At 49.2% G+C, this 20,296-nt stretch overlaps 1 protein-coding gene across 2 annotated transcripts in view; it reads right to left on the reverse strand.

Annotated features, from left to right (window-relative positions):
• Positions 1 to 307: 307 nt before the first annotated feature.
• SLC6A11 (solute carrier family 6 member 11) overlaps positions 308 to 20,296 on the reverse strand; it is a 135,014-nt gene continuing 115,025 nt past the window's right edge. For both annotated transcript variants that reach the window (XM_086697428.1, XM_086697427.1), the window contains 6 exons: positions 15,956 to 16,068; positions 12,755 to 12,892; positions 8,658 to 8,760; positions 7,707 to 7,807; positions 6,757 to 6,927; positions 308 to 2,784 (listed from right to left, as the gene is read on the reverse strand). In XM_086697428.1, coding sequence (XP_086553554.1) covers positions 2,632 to 2,784; positions 6,757 to 6,927; positions 7,707 to 7,807; positions 8,658 to 8,760; positions 12,755 to 12,892; positions 15,956 to 16,068 — 779 coding nt within the window. In that variant the 3' untranslated portion in view covers positions 308 to 2,631. The remainder of the gene's footprint in view (positions 2,785 to 6,756; positions 6,928 to 7,706; positions 7,808 to 8,657; positions 8,761 to 12,754; positions 12,893 to 15,955; positions 16,069 to 20,296) is intronic.

Raw genomic sequence — 20,296 nt, forward strand, 5'->3', positions numbered from 1 at the left:
AATTTCCCCTATCTGTAAAGTGGGGGATGTAATACGTGGGAGGAGCCTCTGTTATGGGACTATTTTGAAGGAGTAAAGAGACAACTTTTGTAGAGGACCTAGCACAAGGAGATGTTCAACGTATGGCGAGGAAGGAAAGGAAGTGTGGGTTCCTACAACACCCCCGGGTGCTTCTAATTTGTAATCCTGAGTTAAAACGGCAACCTCCAAGTATGGAACCAAGGTGGTTTTGCAGGTATATCGTGGAGGTAATACAGTACAGGAAGAGCAACTCAATGAATACCACTCTGCTGGGAACAGCCACATATAGTGTGTTCATTCCTTTAATTTTTAAAAATGAGTAAGCAGACAATCGTGTGCCCTTTGAATACCCAATAAAAACGTTCATTATGTAAAACAGTACAACCTTTTTCATTTTTTAATAATTCTGTAAATATCTCAGAAAGGATGTATTGTTTCTAATGAATATCAAAAAAGTCACCACAATGACATTTCCCCTGCCCCCACATTTCCCTCCCCGCCCCACCCCAAGTTGCCCAAATACTAGTAGGAAATTACAAAAAACAAAGAGCAAAAGCCCTCCCTCCGCCCTGCCCCATGAGTAGTGTTAAGTGAGTGAAATGTTAAGTGCCACAGGTACAATGCATTGTGTCCCCAGCAAGACCTCAGAACTGTAGGTGGAGAATCGGTAGCAGCAGCTGGGGGGAGTCTCCTTCCCCGGCACCTGGTGGGACAAGAAGAGTAGCCGAGGACAGACACAAGCAGAGGGCTCAGCACAAGGCCCAATCTTCCTGGGTCCACTTCTGGGGCCACCAGGTCAGACAGCGTAGGGAGAGCCAGGCAGGCCTGGGCAGTTTGTGCAAAAGGGGGCCCAGAACCAGGCGTCCCAACCTGCCTCGGGGGTGGGCACTGGGCATCCCTTCTAGCAAACTTGGGCTTCAGGTGGGGGCTGGCCAGAGCAGAGAAGCTGTCAGTTTGGAAAGTTTTGGGTGAATCAAACAGGTGGGTTCCCTATGGGAAACTCAAGTCTTAGTTTGGAGAAAGCTCCTGTTTCCATCAAATAAAACCGGCAACATACAGGAAAAGGATAAAGAATGCACCTTCCCTGTCCCCAAATAACTCAGAATCCAAGAGAGAGGGTTGATGAAATCCAGTTAAAGAAGAGAGGTCAGGCAGAGGGGTCTGAGGCAGCACTGGCCTCACCCCCCAGCAACCCCAGGCCTGCACAGAGGGAGGGGTGGGAGCCCAGTTCTCCCCTCCAGTATAAGTGCCAAGGCTTCTCAGCCACCTGGTGAGGGAGGCAGGTAGGATGGCTCCCAAAAACAGGGTGGGGAAGAAGCCTCTGAGAGGAGGGTCTGCTGGTGATAGGAAAGAAGATGGGGAGGACTGAGAGGAAGTAGGACAGGGGGAGAGAGAGGAGGGCAGAGGACAGCAAGAAGGAGAAGAGGTGACAGGCAGATGGAGAAGGGGTCAGAGGAGAAAACCAGGGTTCTGGCCCTACTATGGCTCCTTCCCCTGGGAGGCTGGTGGAGGTTTCTAGACACAGATCCCTGCTGGGGCAGCGGCAGGACAAACAGCCACAAGGGAATAGCGGCTGCTTCCTGACCCCAAATATTAGCGCCCAGGAGATGCCAGCGAGCCCCATGAGAATGGAGAGGCAAAGATGAGGGGGGAGAGCAGATGGATAGGACAGGAGGAGCCCTGTCATGGGGGCCTAGGACCTGGAAGGACTCCAGAGAATGGAGCCACTCACAGACGCATCAAACTAGAGTTTTAGGGGGAAACACCACATCATTTTTGCAACAAACTTGATTTTAAATAAGCAGGAGGTGCAATGCAGGGATGATAGCTTGGGAGTGAGTCTTCAGAATAATCCAAGATCAAGGTCAGGCCTGCCAGCCAGTGAGGCACACTGAGAGAATCCCCAAGAGATGTGGCAGGGCCAGGAAGGACCTCAGAGATCACCGGATCCAGCCCTCCCCATTTGAGAAATGGGGAAACTGAGGCCCAGGGAGGTAATGGGAGCGCCCAAGGTCACTTAGAGGGATCAGGGCGGAGGTGGGGTTGGGGGTGGGCTATAACCCAGGAGTCCTGAGTCTGGTGGGACTTTCTCTCCTCTGACATAGCCTTGCTGTCTGCAAACCCACTACTAAGGGATCGGGGATGGCAAGGGCAGGATTTGAAGGCAAAGGCTTCCTGGGGGCATGGAGGATAGGCAGCTCATCAGGGACAAGCATGGGATGCGGTCTGGTCAGCTAAAAGGCTGACGGAGAACAGGCATCACTCCCACCCCACCTGCCCCACAGCCCAAGTATAAAAGTTTGACCATATGATACAACTTCTCCCTACCCCCTAGAAAACATTGGTTAACACCATCCTAGCACAGAAGATTCTGCTAGTCCCTGTACAGTATTATCTCTTTGTAATGTTACTTACATGATAACTGGGGGCAAGGAGGGGAATGCGACTTTCCAGAGTGTACACGGCCACCTTAAAATTAACTTGTTAATAAATCCTGTGCAAAACGAGCAAGCCTCTATCATTAGGTGAAATACATGTTTCAGGTATTCATTTACACACATGGGGTGGGGGGAGGAAAGGAAGGAGAGGCATCCGAGGTGGAGGTGTTGCTCAGAAGTGTGTCTCCTTCTCTGTGATGGCTGCAATGGTCCCATCGCCCTTGAGTTTGGCGTCACAGTCATTAACCGTCACCGTCCGTGGGCCTCCCCCAAGCTTGCCCCGCATTTTCAGATCAGCGCTGGGGATGGTCAACTTCCGGAATTTCTACATGGAGAGGAGAAGAGCTGTCTGAGAGGGATTGCCGGGGTCCCAGCACCTGCCTCGGCCTCTCCCACCTGCATGGGTGGACGCCACGGGGCCACAGAGCCATCAGACCAAGATCTGGGCCTTAGCGCTGTCACTTAAAGCTCTGTTCTAATGAACTGACCTTCGTGGGTCTCAGTTTCCTCCTCTGGAAAATGGGGACAATGAGGAGTAAGGAGATGGCTTGTACAAGTGCTGAGCCTTGTACCTGGCCTACTGGGTATAATCGGGGGCTGACCACCTCGTCCCTCCCTGTGGTGGAGAAGAGCAGCTGGGCTTTGAATCTCTGCTCAGCCACTCACTAGCTGTGTTGGGGAAGTTATCTAACCTCTATGAGCTGCACTTTCCTGTTCTGTGAAATGGGATAATAGTACTTGCCTGCAAGGGGTGTTGTATGAGGGAGCTAAGGCTCACTCTAGGGCTGTTTACATGATTGCTGGATAAATGGGTATATTTCCCACAAAAGGGATGTCATCACATTGCCACTGTCCAGGGCAACACGTGGTGTGTGCCATGTGCTCCTCTGGCCACGCTTAAAGGTGGGAACATTGTCACAGCCACAGCCCCATTCCACTTGGTAAGTGGCCAGCACTGGGCTGGGCACAGATGGCATGACTCTCATCCTGACTGTACCAGTGAGGGAGCAGAGGACACAGGCAGACTCCTGACACACGTCTGCTGCCACAATGCTGCCTGGGGCCCCACACCTCAGCTTCACATGTACCCCACACATTCCATCAGGAGAAGACACTATACCAGGATTTGAGATGTCCTTGCTGGGCATAAACCCTTTCCCCCAGGGAAGCCGCAAAGACTCGGGAGGCCTGTTTTTTCATGATCAAGGTTCTGTCTTCTCTTGCAGATACTGCCATGCCTAAGAGGCTGAACCTACGTTGTCCAGGTGGGATAGGCAGCCCGATTCCCCCGTGCTGAACGCCTCCTGTGTGCCAGGCACTGCACTAAGCTCTTGACACAGGACAGGGGCAAAGACTACTGGCTCCAGAGCCAGGCGCTTGGGTTTGAATCACAGCTCTGCCACTGAACTGGGGCAAGAAACTTAACCTCTCTGCGTCTCAGTGTCCTCATTTGTCAAAGGGGGAGAACAAGGGCACCTGTCTCCTAGGATTAACATGAGGTCCAGTTTAGTTGAGCTTGTCACAGACTAGCACAGATATCTATCCTCACAGCAGTTCTCAGAGGCGTAAGTACCATTGACCCCATTATTCCTTCCAGATCCTTCCTGTCAGCTGGTAGAACCTTCAGGGAAGGCCTGGAAACCAGTTCTGCTGTCTTTAACGAACCTTGCTGTCTGTGGAGGCAGGTACGGGAGCTTAGGGACGTGGAAGAAGCTCAGGAAAGTAGCCTCTCCTTCCCCAGCCCTCCCTCGCTCCCTCCCTCCCTCCTTGCCAGGCCTGAGCTGATCTCTGGAGGATTTGTAAGGCGACATAGAGCATTCCTGAATAACAAAGGCCACAGAAGTTTGGACAGGGGCCGGCAGGGACCACGGACATGGTTTGGTTCCAGATCAAAATTCACCAACTGCCCTTGACCTATATTCCCTGCAGGAGCCAAGGAAACTTTCTTTGGGGGCATGAGCAGGTCTGAGAAAGGGACTTTCCCTCTCGGCTTGCTCCTTCTGGCTGGATATGTGGAGCTTTTTTCTGGAGCTTAGGCCCTTTGGTGGGCAGGCAGGCTGGTTGCAGCTGGCTCTGAGCTGCATTTGGGTGTCTGCATACACAACTACTCCCATTTCCCTTTGGCCTTGTCCTGGAGAGAGAAAGATCAACCCCTGAGATCCCTGTCATGTGGCACTGGGGCAGAGACAGGGGCTGGCAGTGGAGTGTGGCCAGGCTAGCAGATGAAGGAGGCCGCAAAACTCGGGCAATGAGAGCCCAGACTTCAGAGTTTCTGCTCTGTCACTCTGAGGCTGTGTGCTCTTGAACAAGCTGCTTCACTTCTCTGTGCTTCAGCTTTCTCCTCTGCGAAGCGGGGACAGGAAGAGCCTCCACCGCAGGGGACTACTATGAGAATTCGATGGTGCAGTGTTTGTAAACAGAACAGCGTCTGGCACGTAGCAGTTCCCTAAATGAGTGAGAAAGTGACTCAAACCATCTGATGTGCCAGCAGGTGGGAAAGGAGAGTAAAGAGCCAGCGGATGCTCTGGAGTACCACGGTGTGTTTGTAACTCTGCCTGCCACCAAGGGACCACATGTGGTACGATGCCGCTGACAGGAAGTGTCCCGAGCAGGCAAATCCACAGAGACAGGAGATGCATGGTGTCTGGGGTGGGAATGGGGAAAACTGTGAAAGGGCATGAGGGGTCTTCTTAGGGTGGTGGACAGGTTTTAAAGCTGACTCCTGGTGATGACTCTCACACACAGAAAGTTACTACAAAAATCACTGAATGGTACACCTGATGTGAATTTTAGGATATATAAAACATACTGTAACAAGATTGTTTTCCACCATGGAAAGCATTCTGAAGTTTCCTCAAACAGTTAAAAATAGAACGTACCATATGATCCAGCAATTTCACTTCTGGTATTTATCTGAAGGAAAGGAAAATACTAACTTGAAAAGGTATGTATGCCTCCATGATCACTGCAGCATTATTTACAGCAGCCAGGACATGGAAACAACCCAACTGTCCATCTGTGGATGAATGTATAAAGAAGATGTGGCACGCATATATATGTATGTATGTGTATGTGTATACACACACACATACACACACGCGCGCGCGCACACACACACACACACACACTGGAATATTACCCAGTCATAGAAAGGGAAATCCTGTTTGTGACAACATGGATGGACGTTGAGGGTATCATGCTAAGTGACATGAATCAGACAAGGACAAATACCATATGGCATCACTTATATGTGGAACCTAAAAAAACCCAAAAACTGAAAAACAAACAAAAACCTAACACACAAACAAACAACACTTAACAGAGCTCAAAGATACAGAGAACAGACTGGTGGTTGCCAGAGGTGGGGGTGGGTGGGGAAATGGGTGAAGGGGGTCCACATGTACAAACTTCATGGAGACGTAATAAAGAAGTCATAGAGACATAATGCACAACATGGTGACTATGGTTGATAATACAGTACTATATATTTGAAAGTTGCTAAGATAATAGATCTTAAAAGTTCTCATCACAAGAAAAACATTTGGAACTGCAGGGTGATAGATGTTAACTAGACTTAACTGTGGTGATCACAATACATACAAATGTTAGATCATTATGTTGTTACCTAAAACTAATGCTATATGTCAATCATATCTCAATTTAAAAAAATTGGTTTGCTAAGCTTTGGCTGTGTGATGCTCACTTTGGGTTGAATGATTTAACTTCTCCGAGCTTCAGTTTCTCTACCTATTGAATGCAGAAAATGAGGCCAGCACCTGCTTTGCTCTGAGGACTAAAGGAGATACAGCATGTACAGAGTCTGGCACGGCGATGACACGGGATAGGTGTTCCCCCTCCCTTCGCCCCAGGTATGGGGTCCTTCATGAATTAACAGGACAGTAAAAGCTACCACTTGGTCACTCTCTGTTCCAGGTCCTGGTCTGAGTGCTTTTCCCTGTATGAACTCACCAAGTCCTTATAAAACCCTCTGTAAGTCAGGAACTGCTGTTGTCCCCATTTTACAGATAAGGAAACTCAGAGAACCTGGCCCAACCTCAAGGCCTCATACTGATGACCTCACATAACGGAAACAATGAACACCTGCAAGGGAGGGGCTGGTAGTGGCTTCCCTGAGAGACACACGAGGGCTCATTCTTAACACACTCCCTGCTCAGGTAAGACCCATGGACTTGCTCCTGCTCTTTGGCCCACCCGAGGCAGAGCCAGTCCCTGCATGTGCCTCAGCCCCCCTCAGAGCTGCCCTTGCCAGCTGGCCTCCTGCCCGGGACTGTCTCACCTCAGGCAGCGTCCCCTCTGTCTTCCACACCTTGATGAAGACCCAGAGTGGGATGCACAGCATGGACGAGAGTGCCATGAGCCAGCCAATTCCGTAGCCCCAGGTGGGGTAGGTATACATGTTGTTGTACTTGAGAGGCTTGTACTTGACCAGGAAGAAGATGAAGATGCCCTGTGGAGAGACAGGAGAGGTCCCTGGGGGCCCGGCTGCAGGCCTGTGTGATGGTCTTGGACAGGGGAGGCGCTGCACAGGATCGCTAGCACTGCGGGCACAGGGAAGGGACGCCCACAGGGCCCAGCGCCTCCTTGGGGCTCGGAGCTCCTTCCCCCCCCAGGAGCCCCATCCACCGCCTCTGCCCAATCAGGGATTTTCATTTTTCCCTAGCTACTTCTTGGCATTGCTTTTAAAGTTGCCTTTCAAAACCATGATGGTTTGTGAAGATGCTCTGAGATGCTTCACATGCCAAGCACCTGGTAAAGAGCAGCGGGGCTGCAGTTTTTATCAAACATCCATTCACAAAGTCCCCTCCAGGGTCTGGCCTGAGGAGCAGAGCATGAGCTCCAACTTTACGCTCAATTCTGTGGCTTTCTCAGTTAACTGCAAAGCTAAACACTGTCCGTGGTACAATCCTTGGGCCCCACGGAGACAGGCCCCGGACACTTAGCTTGTGGGTATAGAATCCAAGGCTTCAAGAAGGGAGAAGACTTGCTTGTGGTCACCCAGCAAGCTGGTGGCAGAGCTGGGATCCCAGGGAGGCCCCTCCCTGGCCGAGCCCAGAAACTGACCCCATGACTCCAACTTAGAAAGCTGTCAGGTGCCGTGGACTCTGAATTCACAGAGGGTCACCCAGGGGGCCATCACCTCCTCAGTTTCAGCCTTGGCCAGGCTTGTGGCGATAGAGTGGAAAAGCGGGTGGGCGGGCTGGAGGCAGCTTCTGGCAGGGCCCTTACCGCACAGATCCCGGGGGTCACAACCTTCCAGCACCATTTAATGAGCGACAGTGGCCGGTAGCCAATCATGTCTTCGATGTTATCGTAGAAGCGATTGCTTCCTGTCCAGGATAAAACAGACAGCCACACACACATCCCAGAGAATTTTTGTACAAGACTCAGACAGAAGGCTAGAAGTGTTTGCTTTTCCCAGCCCGAGACAGACAAATGATGGCAGGGACCTTATTTACCACTGAACAGCTACCAAGATGTTATGTATGTGAGGTTTCAGAATATACTGCAGTAGGAGGAATTCTGGTCTGATATTGGGAACACCACTGACCTTGGGCAGTGAGGCCCAGGAAACAGTAAAGAGGAAACATTTCTGGGAGCAAAGTAGAAGGTGGTCCCTTTGAGAGGCAGACCCTGGGCCTGGCTAACATGCGTGGGGGCAGGGGCAGGGCTCTGAAGGCGACTGCTTGGCTGGACTGTTAATGAGTAGGGCAGCCCACAGGGGGCCCTGTTCCCAAGCTATGCTCCCAGTGGGGGTGTCCATCACCAATGAGCCAGATCCTCATCCACTCATAGGATATAGGAGGAAACAGGAGGACCACAAGGCAGCTGCTGACTGAGGGCCAGGCACTGTGCTTGTTGTTTTGCCCACACTATCTCCTACTTGTAGACATGGCGAGGGCTACTCCATTTTACAGATGGGAAAATTGAGGCTCAGGGGCAGAGAAGCACAGGCCCAAGGTCACAGTGCCTGAGTCTGGAACCCCTCCCTGTGCTGCAGGGGTGTAAGAGTAAGAAACTCTCTTGACAAGTATGAAAGGCCGAGCCCCTGAGGAAAGGAAGAAGAGGTACAGATGCAGACAAGCCACGGAGAACCTGAGCCCTCCCAGGCCCCAGGCGTCCATATGCTGGGCACCACGGCCGGCTGCTGGGGTGTGGGTGGGCCCGGCCTCTACTCACCATACACCCAGCCGATGCAGATACACTCAAAGATGGCCACAAAGAGAAGGCACATCCCGCTGGCAGCATAGGAGTCGAAGAGCTGGAAGATGTACATGCCACCCTGCAGAGCAGGAGGACAGATACATGGACAGAGGGACGCAAACACACATGGGAGAGCAGGGTTGGCCAGCTGGCCTCGGAAAGGCCTTTGCTCTGCCCTGGGGCTACCATCGGCCAGGAGTCACTTCCACCAGGGCAGACTGCTTCTCCCTATCCTCCCCAAACGATATCCCTTCTGCACCTGGGCACCCCATAAGATTCCACCCTCTGGGGCTGCTCAGATTGCAATCGTTTGTCTTGTCTCTGTTCCCCACATGCCAAAGACAACATGGAAAACCAGAGGTGGCCTCAGCCCCTCTCCCTGATGGCTCTAACAGCCTCCCCACAGGTCTCCCTCTCTCTAGATGTTGGGCACATCAGCTTTCACCAGGACCTTTATAACACGCAAATCCAACCATGTGCCTCCACAGCTTAACATTACCCCTTGGCTTCAGGCAGCCTGAAAGTCACAGCTGCCCTCTCACTCGGACTTGTCTGCCTTCCTACCAACCGACTTCAACACGCTTCACCCTGACAGACCAAGGGATCGTCCTACCTCTGTGCTGTTCCCTTTTGCTTGGTAAGTTCTTTCAAAGCTCAGCTCAAATGTTACCTCATCTAGGAAGCCCTCCCTGAAAGCCTCTATAGCACATTTTCTGGATTCACAGTTTTTAAAACAAGTTTTCCCATCAGCTGCTCTATTAGCTCTGGGCTTCTGCTGGGGAGGCCCCCACACCAGTTTTGTCTCCTGCCAGCGCAGGGCCTGGCTCGAAGTAGGTCCCTGATAGTTGCAAGTTGAATTGTGTGGAGTGAGAGCCCCATGGGGGAGGGACTCTGAATGGCTTGTCCACAGCTGTGTCCATTTCTGGTCAAGGCCTTGGCACAGACTAGGTGTGCAATCTTTGTGGAATGCAGGATTGGCGTGGGCCAGCTCTGTGGTATATACATCTGTGATGATGGACTTCAGGGAAAGGCCTGGGAGGTATAAGCTCAGGTGGCCAAGGTGATCCGGGAAGGTTCCTAAAAAGGAGGGATGGCATCTGGGCTGGGGGAGGCGGGGAGGCCAGCTACAGGTGTGGGAAGGGTTGGGATCCTTACAGAAAATCTTTATAATACGTGACTGCCCTTAGGGGAACTCAACCAACAGCAGGAGAAATAAAAGTCGAAAAGGGAAGGAGGGTCTGGTTGGGGAGGCACTGTGAATGCCAGGACAGGAGGGTAAGAGGCCAGGACAAAGCCTGGACAGCCTCCTGTGTGTCTGCCACAGGGACGTAATTGGAATTAAGCTTCTGGTCTGTGCTCCCACAGCCCCCAGGGCCTCCTCCTGGGACTATTTCCTCACATCTGGACTGGGCTGGGACTATTTCCACACACAGGCTGGGACTATTTCCTCACATCTCTTCAGCTGCATCAGGGGCAACATCTCAGTGCCTACAGGGCCAGACAGGTAACACAAGGGAGAGACGTTGGCCCAGTTGGCAGGAAGTGGTGGGGACTAGTGCTATTTGGCCACACACAAGTCTGGTTGAGTCGCTGGGGGAGGCAGGTCTGAGTGTGGCCAGATATGCAGATTTTCTAGAAGATGCCAGAAATCCAGGCTTTCCTGAGAAATCTTTCTCTCCTGAATAGTTGGCAACCTCTTCACGTTCTTAAAAACACATTGGGGGTGAAACAAAGGGGATCTCTGGGCCGTATCTGGTCTGGGGCCTCCCATCGGTGCCGGACATGGTGGATATTCAGGTCTGTGAGAGTAAGGAGCCAACTGGAGGCTCCTCTGCGACCAGCAGTGGGCGTGGCTTTCTGAGTTAAAAGCAGAGACCACACTCCCAAGGGCTCTCCTGAGCGTCTCCTTCCATGAACACCATACATGCGTATGCAGCGCTCTCCAAGCACCAGGCTCTGAGTGAACTGCGTGCTGGGTCTCAGTCTGGTTGGTCCTTGCAGTGTGTGTAATTAATTACGAGGCAGGCATGACTGCTGTCCTCGGCGTTGATGGGGGAAACCAAGGCACAGAGTCATCCGGCTTTAGCCAGTCACTGGGCTGAGGACTCAACCTAGGCCGACTGCTGCACAGCCTGTGCTCTTAACCCTCCACCACAATGCCTTCGTGGAAGACAAGAAATCTGTGGCCTATTTCTTCCCCAGAGCCGAACTTTAAATGTGTATACTTAAGGGAGAGGATCTCGCCGGCAATTACTGTGGAGGCTGGGGCGGACACGGCCCATTTGGCCATCTGAACTTCCTGCTGCGCTCACTCACGGATCTTCCTGCAGGGAGGCAGAAGGTCGCATGTGAAGCCCACGCATCTGCTGATGAATGGTCAGCTCCTCCCTGGGGGCCAGGAGGCACCCCTGGGCAGATCCACGCCCTCAGGTTGAAGGGTGGGCAAGCAGGCTCTGGGAGGCCTGGGGCCCCCAGCACCGGAGGTCCAGCAGGGTCCTCTGCCCGCCTGCTCCAGGCCAGTGACATCCACGCCCACAGCCCGGCTTATCTTCTTGCAGCCCAGTCCCCACCAGCCCCCTTTAACTCATCACGTTAACCCCCCAATTTGTACGTAGGTGACAAAAGACTCTACTTTGTGTAATGAATCAGCACTTAATGAAGCCCTGCTCACTGCAGGGCTGGTTTCCCCAGTGGGAAGAGGAGAGATAGAATGCCACACCATTCATTTGCACAAAGCTGATTATCACTTCCATTAATGTGACAATGACTAGGAACACTAATCAGACACCACGCCCTGAGTGCCTGCCCCCTATGAGGCCCCAAGGGAAGAGAGCCCACCGGCCCAGCAAGGCCAGCTCCTGTTTTCAAGGACCTCAGAGCCTGGTAGGGGAGAGACAGGTGCTTGGAGGGGTCATTCTAAGGTGGGAGAAAGGCTGGGCTGAGCCTGGAACAAAGTGCTTGGAGGAAGGAAAGCAGAGGAGGCTTCCAGGAGGCAGCCTCTGAGCTGAGAAGCAGAGGATGCGCAAGATTCCCCAGACCGACCTCAGTATCACCTCAGCCGCTTTGATGGATCTGGAATTCCCTCCTCTCTTTCCACGTTTCTTACTAAACCTCTTCTTGTCTCCCAGCAACAGTTTTCTGTGTTTTTTTCTTTTTAAACTAACTAATTTTGTGAGTATGGGGGAAAAGATACCTAATGTCACCATCTCAAGGTACTTGAGAAAGTATTTATTGGACAGGATGGTTGCAGGAGAAACATGGTATTATGAGTCCTTTTTTTTTTTTTAATGTTTATTTATTTTTGAGACAGAGAGAGAGAGACAGAGTTGGGGAGGGGCAGAGAAAGAGGAGGACAAAGAATCCAAAGCAGGCTCCAGGCTCTGAGCTGTCAGCACAGAGCCTGACATGGGGCTCAAACCCACAAACCGTGAGATCATAACCTGAGCTGAAGTCTAACGTTTAACCGAGGTGCCCCCCCAGGTGCCCCAAGAGAGTCTTAATTTGAGGGGTTAATGGTGAACCCCTCCTCACCCACAGGCCCAGCAGAGGCAAGAAGAGGGATACATAAGGGGTTCTGGGGCTCAGACACACAGTGCCTGAAGGTGCCATACATCCTCATGTGTGTCGTTCTCAGTGATGTCCCAGAAAAGCCTGCTCTGAATGTTAGTCCAAGAGCAGTACCTGGTTGAAGGGTGCATAGCTAACACTGTCCCTTTCACCCAGAAGTTACAGTGAGAGTGGTCCGGGCATCCAGAGGCTCATGACTACAGATAAACCCAGTATCTCCCTTTCTGAGTTTCACTCCTGTCTGGTAGCGACCACGGTGACCTTTAGCTGAGCCTTCACACGCGTAAGACATTATGCTAGGGGCTCAAGGAGAACTTCGAATGATTTGCACAACAACCCATTACAAAGAGGAGAAACTGAGTCCTAGACCTGTGCTAGACCTGCTCAGGGTCAGATGGCCAATTCCAGAGCTGGGCTTTGACCTCAGACCTGCCTAAGCCAGAGCCCAGGCACTTAACCGTCACGTTACCGTGTTCACATTGCTTACTTGTGTCCACATGGCTCACCTCCGTTAGCATCACAAGGCCCAGGAAATAGGAGACGACTGATAGAGCCAGGATGAGCAGCTCCCGCCGGTAGCCCCTCCGAAAGACCTTGGGGTACATGTCCACCACAGCGGTCACGAGGCTTTCCACGCACACAAACTGGACGGGGCAGAGAGGATGGTGTCAAGTCCAGGAGAAAGCCGGTTCTCAGCGGCCCTGGCTCTGGACAAGTGCAACACGTCTAACCCCTGGGCTTCTCGCCCGCTGGCCTTACCTTCCTTCCCACACTCACACTGACAGAGGGCCCAAGAATAACAACAATCCCAGCACTTAATAGAACTTCAGCAAGTGCATGGAAAAGATGGAGACCCTGAAACTCCAAGAGGGGAAGTAACCTGCCCAAGGTCACTCAGCAAGGAAGCGGCAGAGTCAGGACTTGAACTGGGGTCTCTGACTCCAAAGCTAGTACTCCTTCTCCCCCATATTTCCTATCAGGAGCCTACGTGCTGGGCCCTGTTCTGGGGTCGACTACTTAAGTGAGACGCTGTCTGGGAGGCAAGATAGGCGTCTCTGTACCTATCCTGAGAGTGAGTGCTCTGGTAGTGGCAGGCTCTGGTCAGTGTCTGCAGGCAGAGCTTGATTTCCTCATTCTCTAGGACTGTGACAGTTCCCCTGTCCTTTGCTTCTGCTGGGCAAGCACCCCTCTGATGCTTGGAGAGCAATCAGAGGCGAGCCAACTCCCAGCTCTTGTGTTTGTGCTGTGGGAGACTCTGGGCCCGGCCAGACCGGGCAGGCTCAAGACAACACAGCTTGAGCCCCTGTCTGTATCCCACCATGCTGAGACAGGGCCAGACGCACGGTGTCACTTCTATTCCTACTCAACCATCAACACCCAGCCCAAATATCCCAACACACAGTCACCCTCCTCCCTGGGTTCTTCCAGACCATGGGCAGATCTCCTGCATAAGCCTTTTCCTGACTGCTCCTTCTTGCCCCCAACTTGGGCAGAACAGACCTTTCCTCTCCTCTACCCCAGCCCTCCCACCTCTGCTTCACCTCATGGGTCCCGTGCTTGCTTATATCTGTCCCCTTACAAGGTGGGACCCTGGATTTTCATCTCTTTCCAGTGGCACAGAGGAAAGGCCTCAGAAAAGGTTGATAAATTCATAATAATAATAAATAATGGCAAATGCATGGTACTTATGGTGAGCCACGCTCTATTCTAAGCATTTAACAGATACTAATTTATTTAATCTCTATGGTACTATTATTATCCCTGTTTCATAAGTGAGGACGTGTAAGCATAGGGGGTAGGCCACCTGCCTGAGGTCACAGAGGTATTCAGTGATACAGCCTGGGTAGGAAGCAGGAAATCTTGTTCTACAGACTGGGCTTTAACCACTGTGCTGGACTGCCAAGAGGGAGGGCAGCAAAAAGAGTAAAGAATTCTTTTACTGGTCACCATGTTGAGATACCCCCTTCCCTGGGGCCATCTGTTGGACCCATATCCTTTCTACTTTTCGTTTCTACCCCCTCAGAAAAGGTATTTCCAACTTCACTGTGCAGGGGACTGAAGCACAGAGAGGTGAAGTGACTAGCCCAGAGGAACACAGCTAGTGAAAGTCATGGAGCTGGGACTCACACCCAGCCCTGTTTGACCCCAAAGCCCAGGCTCCTAGCCTCCAGGCTACCCTGTCTCTACAGTAAGGCTGGCTGCACTCATCCTTTCTCCGGGGTCCCCAGGGAAGGAAGGAGATGCAATTCAGAGAAGGCTGTTTATCCAGGACCCAAACTGAAGAGACATCAGAGCATGCGGTAGCTAAGAGGCACAAAAACCTGGGTGCATGTCCCAGCTGGTCACACGGCCTCAGTTTCTTCATCTGCAAAATGGGGATGACACAAGGGTCCTCGGTCCATGTGGTTATTGTGACAAAGAACAGAGGATGTGGTCCCAGCATAGCACAACACACACGGGGGGGGGAGCAGATCACCACCTGCCCACTGGGCCCCCGGGTCTCCCTTGCTAGCACAGTGTCTCAGCCCAAGTGCTGGCTCCACTAAACACCCCCAGGGACTCACAGAGCCGAGGCCCCCGTCCCCCACCTCCCACTGCAGGACAGTCACTGTCACGCACAAGCTGCCAATCCCTCCCGAGGCCTCGGCCCTCAACAATAGAAGGGAAGATTATCAGCAGGAACACCCGGTGCTTCAGCAACTCAGCTTTGCAGTTTCTGAGAAATCATCCAGGGGGGAGATCGGACTTGGCTGGGTTGACAGACACACCGGCCATGAGGTCTGGGTGCTAAGCGACTTGCACAAGGTCATGGGTGGGGCGTAGCACCTTGCCGCAGAGGCTGACAGCACAGCCTCCAGCCTTGGGTAGAAGATGTTCACTGGGGCTCACAGGAAAGCCCGCTGTGCTGGAACAGCAGGCAAAAGGGTGGATTTCGTCGAGTGGAGAGTGACTGGAGGCCATGGGGGTCTGGCTGGAAAGCCGAGGAGAGGACTGGAGGAGGGCTGGGAGTGCAGGCTGGGGTGAGTTTTACAGGGTGAGATTAAATGCATGCCTTCGTGAGGAGAAAACGGAAAACGTGCACAGATAAATTGCTAGTTCTAACTATACACCCTTCACTGAGGAAGGCAGGCTGCCAAGTGCAGGGTGGGTGGGGGGAGCCCTATTAGCAACAATGAGAAGAGAGCAGATGGGTGGGATGTGGGGTGAGTGGGAGCTGGTGGTGGTACTGAGGACCCTTGTGGCATCCTGGAGTGCCTTGGGGGGCCGTAACACCGAGAAGAAGGAAGGAAGAAGGTACTTTTCTGTGTTCCTGTGTCCCCCACGATTTGACTGGGACAGAGCCCTCAGATATGCCATTAACTATAAGCCTCTCTCTGAGAATTTCTTCCTGCTTGCTAAGTGGTGCTACTAGGCAGAAATATTTTCACCAAATGGAAGTATTTAACAATTAAAAAAAATTTTTGTATTGGGAGTTGGGAATTCTGGGTAAGGGAAAGTATGTTTGGGAAGACGTGGAGGGACCCATACAGGTGCATCTGGGGGTGACAGAGGAGACCGCCTGGAAGGGGGTGCTGAGAGGAGACCACATGGGGACAGCAAGCAGGGCCCTGACAAGCAGCACCTAGAGGTGGCAATCAGGCCCCTGAGCTGCTCCCAAGTGCAGTGTCTGGCCTCCCTGCCCTCCCAGCCTGGGTTCTCCCGCTTACCTGGCTGTCCAGGCCCAAGAAGATCAGCATCATGAAGAACAAGGCAGCCCACAGTGGGGAGAGAGGCATCATGGTGACAGCCTTGGGGTAAGCAATAAAGGCCAGGCCGGGGCCTAGAGAGGAAGGAGAGAGAGAAAGGTGCTGGGTGGAGCTTGGTCCCTCATTCAGTTGTTATTTGAATCCATCATATATTGAGTGCCCCCTTTGTGCTGGGTACTATGCCTCATTCTCCCTCAAATCAGGTAAATTTCCCAGCCACCCTCCTAAGCTGTTGGTACTATTTTGATGCCCATTGCAGGGATGAGCAAGCTGAGGCATAGAAAGGTACGCAAGGGTCAGCAGGGGTCAGGATTCAAACCCAGGTTGGTCTGACACACAGACTTTCCCCTGCATAGACCTGTCTCTACTGTTCTCACTGGGGCAGACGTGGGGATGGTGGCTTATTAAAATGCGGGTTCTCAGGCCCACCTCACAGATTCTAATTGGGTCAGTCTAGGGTGGGGCAAGGACCAGGCACCAGGTGATTCCAAATGGGTAGCAGGAATAGCCTACCCCAGGCTGCCCCTTCCTTTGCTTCTTCCCTTCATTTCCTGTGTCTATACTCACTTATTTTGGCTGCTCCAAATAAAGAGCTTGGTTAGCACGTCCTGAGGATGAACTTTATTAATATCGAGGGGGAGATACCTGATATTCTAGCCCTGTAGCACAGTGGTCAAGGGCACAGGTTCTATAGGCAGATGGCCTGGGTTCAAATGCTTATTCTTTATTGTGATCTGTATCTGTCTCCTCAGCTGAACAATGGGGATGATAAAGTCCTACCTAATGAAATGGTTTTGAAAATTCAATAAGATGATGCAGAATATGGAAAGCACTTAAAATAAATACTCAGTAAACATTAACTGATTATTATATTTGTTCTTAAAAGCAACATTATTAAAGTCTAATTTACCTATAATAAGCACTCATTTTAATTGTACAACTTCAGTGAGTTGTGAAGTGTATATACCCAGATAACTGCATTCAAGATGGAGAACATTTCTATTGCCCCATTGGGCCCCTCTGTGGTCTCTCTATCCCCATTCTCTGTCTTAGCTCCAGGCAACCATTGATCTGATTTTTTTTCCACCTTATATTAGCTTTGCCCATCCTATTTAGGAGTGGAATTGCTGGGTCATATGGTAACATATCTTTAACTTTCTAAGAAATGCCAAACAGATTTCCAAAGTAGCTGTCATTTTATATTTCTACCAGTAATGTTGGAGGGTTCCAGTGGCTCCACAACCTTGGCAACACCTGATGTTATCAGATGTGGAGTATCTTCATGTAGCTTTGTTGTCTGCTCAAACGCCTTCTTTTGTGAAGTCCTTGTTGATTTTGCCCATTTTTTTTTACTGGGTTGTCTCCCTTTTCTTGAGTTGTGAGAATTCCTGATATATTTGGGATATAAATCCTTTATCAGAGAAGGATGATTAATATTTCCTCCTACTCTGTGGCTTGCCTTGTCATTTTCTTAATGGTATCTTGTGAAGAACAGAAGTTTTAAAATTTCCACTTGTTTGTTGCTAGCATATTAAAAATACAATAGGTTTTTGTTTATTGTCCTTTTATCCCATGGCAATACTAAGTTCACTTATTAATTTTTGTGTGTGGCTTTCTTACAATTTTCTATGTGGTCAATCATGCTGTTTATAAGTAAATACAATTTTGATCCTTCCTTTCCAATCTTAATTATTTTTATTTATTTTTCTTGCTTTATTGCACTGTCTAGAAATTCTAGTACCATATGGCATAAAAGCAGAAACAGCATACAGCCTTGCTTTATTTCTGATTTTAGGGGCAAGCATTCAATATTTAATGGTGAGGAAATTAACATTTGTGCACTAACCACAGACCTTTTTTTTTTTTTTTTTTATCTACCAGTTTTTCTCCTTATGTCCTTTTTTCCTATTCTAGTATCCAATTCGGGATTCCACACCATACTTCATGATTGTATTTCTTTACTCTCCTCCAAATTTGCAATAGTTTCCCAATCTTCTCTTTCATGACCTTGACATTTCAACGAGTACTGGTTATTCTTTTGTGGAATGTTCCTCTGTATGGGTTTGTCTGATGTTTTCTCATTATTAAACAGAGGTTATACAATTTTTTTAAGGTTATGCATTTTTTTTTTTTTTTTTTGGCAAGAACATCACAGAAGTGATGCTGTGTCCTTCTCAGTGCATCAGGTTAAAGGGGCACATGATATCTGTAAACTTTAGTACTGGTAATATTTACCCTGATTACTTGGTTAGGTTGGTGAATGCCAGTTTTCTCCAGTGTAAAGTTACTGTGTTTCCCTTTATAACTGATAAATATCTTGGTGAGGATACTTTGAGATTATGAAACTATCCTGTTTCAAGTAAAACTTTTACCCACTGATTTTAGTATCCATTGGTAGATCTTGCTTGCAACAATAACTCCTTTGAGGTTTGCCTAGTGGGTTTCTTTTCTTTATTCCTTCTACATTTATCCATTAGAATTCTTCTGTAAGAAAGACTGCTCCTTCACACACATTTATTCAATTTTTATTTATTTCAATGTGGACTCCCGGGTATTCAGTTTATTCTACAGATTACAATCCAATACTATCATTATTAGCTTCTTCCGTTTGGTTTCCTGTGTCCTTATGACATGCCTCTGTCCTTTTTCTGAGTACTTCCTTACTTTCTGGCACTACTAAATGTTTCAGCTTATCATGTCTTGCTCCAGCACTAGAATCAACTGTTTCTCCAAAAAGCCTGAGTTCCTTTAATTGAAAAATGGTGTTCAGAAATCAAGATCTGGCTTCTGGGTATGTTCGTTGCTACTGAAATATCATTTCTTGCAGGCCCTCTCAGCACACAAAGCTAGGAGACATATGTATGTCTATCTACACATACACACACACATATGTTTCTATATCTAACTGCATATATTTTAAACCCACGAGTCCATCCTGATACCCCCAATTCTAATACAGATCACTGTAGCTTCTCCATTTTCTTCATGTGTAACTTCTTCCTCAGTGAAAATTCTGTCTCTAATGATCCCTATTGACTTGTTTGTTCAGTCCCCACATACACGTACAATAGTTACAGAATTGCAAACCCATACTCCTGTACTAACAAGAGAACAGTACAGTGATTTTTGTTTTTAGCCTTATAGTGTCCAATCAAAATACTGTGTCCAGAAATTTACTTAGATTTGGTCTTTTCTTTCCCATTCTCTTCAGTATGGTTACATTTTTTATTTGTAATGCAGTTAGGTTCATTTTTTACTGTTTGTATTCCATTTTAATTCCACTCAAAAAAGGGAACCGTTTATTTTGGGTGCTATGTGAAATGTTACTGTTACCGTGGTTCTCTAAGAGTCAGAACTAATAGAAATATACTAAGAAGTATTTTTTCCTTTTCATCTTTACTTAATTCCACCCTTCTTTCTATTCCTTGTCCACTTATGCCCTATAGGTAACCATTCTCTTCATTTTTTAGTTTATCCTTTCCATATTTCTTTTGCACAAATGAACAGACATACTTTCTTACATCTCCTTCTTTCTTATACAATGGGTAGGATACTATAGCTATTTGCTTTTTAAACTTACACACACACATTTATCCTTTAAAAAATACTCATAAATTTCCATTTACTCGATTATTTTTATATTGTGAATGACTATTGTATTTTTTCAAAGACTTTTTTAGTATATATGAAGATAATTTTATAATTTATTTCATTTGGGCTATTAATAGGATGTATGATATTACTGGATTTCCTAGCATTACACCAACCTTGCATTATTCCTGGAGTAAATCCTACTTGGATTACCTTCTTTTTTTTAAATTTTTTTAATTATTATTTTTGAGAGAAAGAAAGACAGAGAGCGAACAAGCAGGGAAGGGGCAGAGAGAGAGAGGGAACCACAGAATCAGAAGCAGGCTCCAGGCTCTGAGCTCTTAGGACAGAGCCCGATGCAGGGCTCGACCTCACAAACTGCGAGATCATGATCTGAGCTGTAGTCGGCTGCCCAACCAACTGAGCCACCCAGGCGCCCCCTGCTTTATTTTTTTTTTTACATTTTTTTATTGTTTAGGTATATTACCTTTTTAATGTGATTTTGGATTCTAGTGGTTTGGATTTGGATTTGCTAATATTGTATTTACTATTTTTACATCACTATGCATGAGTGATATTTTGTTTCTTTGCATTGTCTATTTGGTGTAGGTATCAATGTTATTCATGCTTCATATAAATGTTCCTTTCCTTTCCCTCTGGAATAATTTATAGAGCACTGGGATTATCTGGTGCTTGAAGTTGTTGTTGTTG

The sequence above is a fragment of the Puma concolor genome, chromosome A2 (assembly GCF_028749965.1).
Source record: "Puma concolor isolate L17-30 chromosome A2, mPumCon1.1.hap2, whole genome shotgun sequence".
Lineage (NCBI taxonomy): Eukaryota > Metazoa > Chordata > Mammalia > Carnivora > Felidae > Puma > Puma concolor.